The sequence below is a fragment of the Magnolia sinica genome, chromosome 16 (genome assembly GCF_029962835.1).
Source record: "Magnolia sinica isolate HGM2019 chromosome 16, MsV1, whole genome shotgun sequence".
NCBI lineage: Eukaryota > Viridiplantae > Streptophyta > Magnoliopsida > Magnoliales > Magnoliaceae > Magnolia > Magnolia sinica.
The window spans coordinates 65,931,574-65,939,236 of record NC_080588.1 but is presented as its reverse complement, the minus strand read 5'-3'; the positions used below and the strand labels follow the sequence as shown (position 1 = coordinate 65,939,236).

Below are 7,663 nucleotides of genomic sequence, written 5' to 3'. Positions count from 1 at the left end.
GTTCACCTTTGAAAAATTACTGGTATTTCCCCTTAATTCCACTCAGAAGAACTTGGCAGTCCAAAATTCCAAGGGACAAGACAAACATGGGTTTTGCTCAACAACCATGGAGGCTAAAAGTCATCCATGCAATGAACAGAAATGGCAAGACACCATACAGCTTCTTTGAAATTTTACAACCAGAAGTAGCTTTCCATGCTATATGTATATTAAGTTGCACATTGTGCAAAAGACCCATGCAGAAAATTGGTCAACACGAAACTGCTTTTCAATTTCTGACCATCGCAACTTCAGCATCACAAAACAGGATAGTCTCATCCGCAAACTGAAGATGAGATACTTGAAGATTGCTACGATCCACACTGAACCCCCTCGACCGACTTTCCACTTTCGCCTTTTCAATCATACGCCTCAACAACAATCACAAACAAAAAAGATGAGAGCAGATCCCCTTGCTTCAACCCCCGAAAGCTCTTGAAAAAGCCTTTTCTCTTTTCTTCAGGTATCTTCTTCTGTGGAACTCCATCCATTGATCAAATTTAAATACAATGAAAATCCTTCAGGAACAACGCCCGTCTCTAAAATGGAAAAAACATGTAAAATCCATCATGATTAACTTGCGGCAAAGATTTTTTCCATGAACGTTATATCGTTGGCAAATCATTCAATCCCCACAATTAGATCTACGTGTTACCAAAAGTCATGACAGGAACAAGACCCGTCTCTAAAATGGTGAAATCTCATAGCGTCCCTCACGATGATCTGCATCCTGACAATCTTGGCAATGAACTTGATAGCGTTATGACAGTCTCCGCATATCCTTAAGTTCTTGAATACCCGAATTGTCGATCCCCCATTCGAGTTAAGGATTCCAAAAGCAACCGCAAGCCTCTCACCGTGGCTGCTCAAACCCTCTTCTTTCTCCTCTTCATCAACTTCATGCAAAGCAAAACTAGTGTTGGGCACATAACCCATGAGACTCATCTTCTCACCCAACTCATCAAGAAAACCATAGATTTCATCGCTCCAGACACTTCTCTTATCGCCTGCAGTGAAAGTGTATACTTTATCCTTTACTTAAATCCAACTGCACCCAGGCATTTTCATAATGCCTCGATCTCTCATCAATTTCCTAACCATTGACGCATCATCTCGCAATTTGGCCACCACTAAAATGTTCGATAACAGTATGTAGTTCCCTGGGTTGTCTGGCTCAATATCGAACAGAAGTTTTGCTGCAATTGCTCCTAGCTCGACGTTCTTATATACTCTACAAGCACCGAGCAAAGCTCCCCAAGCTCTAGTAGTAGGTTCGAGTGGCATCTTTTGGATAAAACCATATGCCTCTTCGAGGCGGCCTGCCCGGCTAAACACATCAACCATGTAAGAGTAGTGATCTTCATCGGGTTCATCCCCATGGTCCCTACTCATCGAATTAAAGATAGCGTGACCTTCATCGACAAGCCGTGGGTGACTACAACCTGAAAGAACACCCGTGAAGGTGACAGAATTAGGCCTAATGCCTGAACCTATCATTCCACGAAAAAGTGACAGAGCCTCGACACCATGTCCATGCATTGAATTTGCCAAGATCATGGTGTTCCGAGCTACTGTATCTTTTCTAGGCATTTTATCAAAAGTTCTTCGAGAAATCCCCATGTCTCCACATTAAACCTTCTAAATGAACGGCCTAGATCATGTCTATACACACACACACACACCACATGTACGGAAATGATGTGGAGGCACTAAACCTCCATGCTTCCAGAGGCACTGGATCATCTCCCCATAGAATATTAATAAAAGAACATTCATGCCTACAAACATTCAATTCACATGCATTGCATGGGGGATGTATCAGCCATCATTATGGATGCAAACCAATACAAATCATGCATTTTAAGTATAGGTTACATTACAAAGTGCAAGTGTCTGAGCCATTTAATGCGACAGCCTCATGTCCAACCAGTTGGATGACAAGTTACTGTCCAACCATCAGATATGTTCCAATCTGTAAGGTGCGGATGACATCCAACCTGTCCAATATGTGGATCTGCCATCAGAATCCCCTGATGAAAAGAATTCAGTTGGATCCAATCATCAGGTGGGCCGCAACATAAAAAAAATAAACAATGAATAGCCGCCCATATAATAAAAGAAATGCAAGTGTGGCTCACCTGATGGGTGGATCTGGTTGGGGCTCAGTGCGAGCGCTTGCATTTCAAGATGAAAACAATCCGCTGGTTGGATTGGACATGACAATCTCTCTCATTTAATAAGATGGGTCCAAGAATCATAGCCAAAAACAATAATCTCGACCATCTGATCAATAATGCAATCCAAATGAACTAACTACCATTGCAGAACATTAAACAAGCTAAAGGTCCTGTCATTGGAGGGCTCATATGGAAATTGGATTGCGTAATGAGCAAACTCTGTTGGGCCCACTATGAATGTATGTTGTTTATAAACGCCGTCCATCCGTTTTTCCAGCTCATTTTAGGGGTTGACCCCAAAATTGAAGCATATCAAAAGCTCAAGTGGGAATAATGATTTTCACCATTGAAACCTTGCTAGGGCCCACAGTGATGTTTATTTGTCATCCAACCTGTTCATAAGATAGGACTAGTGCTGTACACGAGTTGAACCGAGTCAAGCTTGACACAGCTCGGCCAGTATCTAATCCCAGCTCGGACTCGGCTCGGCTCAGTCCTCGAGCCTATGTTGCTAGCTTGGCTCGGTTTGATTAGCCGCTCAGGCCAATTCAAGCCTATTTGGCATTTTCTCAAACAAGTAGAATGCATCTTCAATTTCTCACCGAATGTAAAACAGTAACAATATTTCACAGGTATTTCATCAAACACTTAGAGGGCAGCATCAAAATCAAACACCCAACATATCCATTCCTTCTTCGCAACACTTCAATGAGTCATTTCATCAAACACTCGGCGAGCAACATTCATATCAAAATAACCGAGTCACCGAGATGATTCGATCCGAGTCGATTCCAGTTGAGGTTTGATTTGAGTTGAGTCGAGTTCGAGCAAGCTTGAACTCGGCTTGAAATTTTTTCAAGCTCCATAAACCAACTCGACTCGGTCCGAATCCAATTTCGAGTCCAGGCGAGTTGAATCGAGCAAGCTGACCGAGCTAACTTGACTCGTGTACAGCTCTACTGCTCCCTATAGTGTGGCCCACTCAAGTTTTGGATCCATGTGAGTTGACGCAAACGATGGACAAAGTGGATGTCACACGTTTGTCATAGTGGGCCTGCATACCCTATTGTTGCAAGCTCTAAAAAATAGACATATTTGGATTGCGTGTTAACCCCCAACACCATGTAGCTTAATATTGTTGAGAGTCACGGGATTTGATTGGAACACGTAAATAGACCATGCAATGCATGTTTGAAAGTTGTTAAGTCGCAACAAGCATCCTAAGGCCACTGAATTACATTGTATTAGGGTCATCACACAATCTGCTTCCAAAATCTAAGTCTTGACAAGTGGGCTGCTATAGGATATTATAAAATCATGCTTAAAACATCTAAAATTAACTTTAGATAGGATGCTCACAATTAATGAGTCAAATTTCTGAACCGCATTCCTCACAAATAATAAGCTCCACTCTCATTTATTCTCCTATTGTGTGGCCTATCTAATTTGTTAATCAAATAAATTTAGGTTTTTAGATTGGGGGAGTAGGCATTTGATAGGCATGGTGGACATCCGTTACACATCATAACTGGGTGCAGAGCCCCACAATTTAAGTTATGTTTAATTGGACTATATACAAATATTTTCAAATGAGAAATGATCCAGTGTACCATAAGTTATAGCCGTGTAGTTGCCAAAGTTCAGTCTAGAACAAATTTCTTAGGCCACTATTTAAAATGCCACTACTGGTATAATCCCACCTATCCTTCGATTTTAAAAAAATTTATAGTTATTTTTTTTCGAGGCCATATAATTAAAATCTTAAACTCTCCCTGCATTCTAGATCTAAGGATTAATTAAATATTTTATATTCTCAAGTCAATCATAATCTAAGCACAATAGACCTCCCTGCCTGAAAAGCTATACTTGGTTCATTAATACAGGTGTCCAACAAGTCTAACACTCTAAGATTATTTTTATGGCACACCCATACTTTTACGTAAGGTGTGTGAAAGCACGCTAACTCGTTGTCATGTCCGATAGTGGAGTCCCTTCATTTTCACTTGTTATCAATTCTCACACAAGATGACCACATAATAACGATAATAAGCATAGATCTATTCTACCGCCTGCTAAGAGGCCATGGCACGATGGAGTACTAAGATCCATGAATTACAACTCTCTCTTATTCAACAGTCATTGTTTCCAATGTTAAATTCCCAACAACAATTAAAGAAATTCCTCTCCATAAGTCTATATTCATGTAAGTTTACGGTGCTTGCACATATTAACTATAGTATACAAACTGACCTTTTAAGACCCATAATCATCATGATTTATAGTCAAGATCATCAATATCACATTCATTTAATCGATGAACAATATTCAAATTAGTTTTATAGTACACAATTTATACATATAACACTCTCTGAAAATTCTGAAATTCAAAATTTGTGTTTAAAAACCTAAATTTTGACTATAAGCATCTTTATAATTATTTTATGTATATTAACAAAATAATGAATGTGATGAGGTAAATAGTCTCACATACGCGTCATTTAAAAAAAAAAAAATCATTATATTAATTCTTTGTAAGATAACACCTGGCCCATAAACGAAAGCATATCAAACTCTCCCCCACAACTTTGATAGTGTAAAACAATGTTTTCATACATTAGGCAAGGGGAAACAATTTTGCCCGCCATGGATAAGGTTTAATGAACTTAGATTTTTAATAATTCAAACAGTCAAATCAATCCATATAATGCTTCGTATAATCATTCATTATTTGTCGTAAAAAATTAAAATAAAAATGCATCACAAGCACAACACAAACCATTTTGGCCTTTGGCTCACTCTAGATGGCTAAATAACTATTGATGGACACTCAAGATGGCCAAATGGCTATTGATGAACATATCCATTGCCCAGCCCTTGGCGAGAATATCTAAGCATTTCAAAATCTATATTTTAAAAATCACAATTTGAATGCACACTGTGCGACAGAATATTTCACTCTCTTTTCTTTTTTTTTCTTTTGTATTGATAAAAATACCCTCATTTTAACTCCATGACCCTTAGTAGTAGCTTTTTGTATCAAACCCTTCAAATTGAAATTTCCTTGAGTTCCTCTATATATGAGTCTCTCAGCTTTCTTTCCAGAAAATAAGGTCCTGTTTGGATGCCTGTAAGTTCTTTCAAGTTGTAAGTGACTTACCTATAAGTCACTTACAAGTAACCTGTTTGGATGTAAGTTGTAAGTCACTTATAGGTAAGTTAGTTTTTCTGTTTGGATAACATGTAAGTTACTTACTGGTAGAAAGTTGTATATTCACATCGAGCAGAGCTTAGATTAGGGAATTATTCTAAAATATTATAATCATATAAAAAACATAAGATCAAATATGTTATTTTGTTAAGCCCATCAAGATGAATATTTGAGATAATTATTAAGCTAAACCAATCATCAAGTGGGATATAAAAGTGGGCCCACGAATTCAAAATATCTATAATATGGAGTAATAACTCAATTTAAGCATTGGGAAAAAACTTAAAAAACATTAATAGAAAATCTAATAATTAAATTGCATTACCAACGTCTTATTAAACTATAGAAATTACATTTAAAACTTTTCACTTAGGAATCATCCTCTTCAACCATTCATTCCTTTGAATAGGACTTACATGATCAAGGAACATAGAAGCAAAATGCGGTCTTTCCGCAAGGAATGTGTATGCCCTATACATCATGTCAGAATTAATGGTTGTCATATTCTCCAACTCGTCCCACAATCTTCCTACTGTTTTAGTTTTGAATGAAACATATTCATCCATTGTTTCCTTAATGCTTTCAAACTTTTCAATAGCAGTTGATGCAAGAGAGGTATTCTTCTTCTTCTTTGATGCCCTTGGAGCAGAGTTTCTCACATTCCTTTGACTGCTTCCTTCGTTATATTGATATTGACCTTGTGTTCCGTCGGAATATATATCATCGGGCGGTGCAAATGGTGTATATGATCCAGAGGGGTATGAGGACAATGGGATGTCATCCATGTAATGAGATGAATGAAGGACTTTTTCTGTCACGCCCCAAACCCTGAAATCGGATTCACAGGAATCCCGATTGCCGAATCCGGTATTGACAGCCTCCGTAGTACCCCATTCTCGGCTCCTAACGTCCATACGCCAGATTCCAATCCTGGGGTCCTACAAGGAGGGTTTTTTTTTTTTTGTATATACATTTAACTCGTAATAAGCATAACAACAAGATTACCCAATTCACAAAGGCAACATCATCATCACATATCCAGTAATGTAATCATTTGGGTACAATGCTGAAAGGAAATACATAATTAAAAACCAAGCTCCAGAAGACCGCTGCACGCTCCAAGCTCAACACTGCTACAACCTAACATCACCTGCACGCATCTATCGTGCATAAGCTTATAGAAAGCTTAGAGGGTGGTGTAAGTGTGTACATGGTAAGTGCCAAGCATTCAACATAATAACATCATTATATAAGACCAGAAATACCGGTAATCCATAAATCATACAATATCGGAATAAGCAGCAATGTATTGATAAGATCATGAATTATCAGAGTAAGCAGGAATATTGAGAAGATCATACGATAACAGAGTAAGCGAAAATACGGACAAGTCCATGAGTCAATCAATGTCAGAATATGCAATATAGAACCACTATGCAAATGAGGAATCATAGATAGCTAAATATCAGATGCAGAGGATACAATACAATATACATTCCTGATGAGTAACACGAATAGCGTCAGCCGTACCTAAACCATATAAATGCAGAGACTCAATAGCCCAAAATGCCATATGCCGCGAATGTTCTGCAATATGCGGTGCGAATGGAATGACCATACTGGAGTGTGAAGTCGGGATGATGGTACGTAGTATCGCAGGCTATGGGGTCCATCACAAGGGACTTCTATCCAAACCAGTCCCATACCTAAATTTGGATAGTTAGACTCAATGTGGTAAACTCCTGATCTCAGGTTAGTCGCGCGCCCCAACCGAAATCCTGGCCATTGCGAAAACACTCGTAACAAATGGTTGCGCACCACCAACCCGAGTGGATAGTGAATGAATGAATGCCTGAATGAGTATGTAACTCCTACTCACTAAATCCACATATCAGTACAGTTCACCTCTAGGATTATCACCAGGGTTTAGTACACTCCAAATGGCACTGCCGCTCTCCCAGCCGCACAGTCCAAGTGAGCATAAGAAACCTCACTATCCGTCTTGCCAATAGTCTGCCAATACCTATCCGGCATGTCGATAGCGGACCCATTCACAAGCTGGTCAAACTCAGCCTAGTATTGCCCCCTACCCTCGGGCGAGTAAGGCCACACCCCCTCCCAACCGACCACGACACAGTGGGAGACGCGGCCTCCTGGTATTCGGCACTCAAGCGCTCATGTATCCACTCGGTCTCGACGTTGGGGCGTCTCCTGGCCACGGAGGTTTAGGAATTTTCAT

At 39.4% G+C, this 7,663-nt stretch overlaps 1 protein-coding gene across 1 annotated transcript; it reads right to left on the bottom strand.

Moving 5' to 3' along the window:
• Positions 1–398: 398 nt before the first annotated feature.
• LOC131228902 (pentatricopeptide repeat-containing protein CRR2, chloroplastic-like) lies at positions 399–1,659 on the bottom strand. Its single transcript, XM_058224742.1, has 3 exons — positions 1,113–1,659; positions 838–1,046; positions 399–512 (listed from the first exon to the last, which is right to left on the bottom strand). Exons 1-3 carry the CDS (start codon positions 1,657–1,659, stop codon positions 399–401), a joined length of 870 nt encoding a protein of 289 aa, XP_058080725.1.
• Between the last annotated feature and the right edge of the window lie 6,004 nt (positions 1,660–7,663).

Excerpts from the sequence above, each read along its gene's own strand:
- LOC131228902 (XM_058224742.1), bottom strand. The coding sequence starts at position 1,659 with ATGGGGATTTCTCGAAGAACTTTTGATAAAATGCCTAGAAAAGATACA. Across the intron at positions 1,047-1,112 it reads GAAATTGATGAGAGATCGAG|GCGATAAGAGAAGTGTCTGG; the intron begins GCATTATGAAAA and ends CTTTCACTGCAG. Across the intron at positions 513-837 it reads ATGGGGGATCGACAATTCGG|AAGAAGATACCTGAAGAAAA; the intron begins GTATTCAAGAAC and ends GGAGTTCCACAG.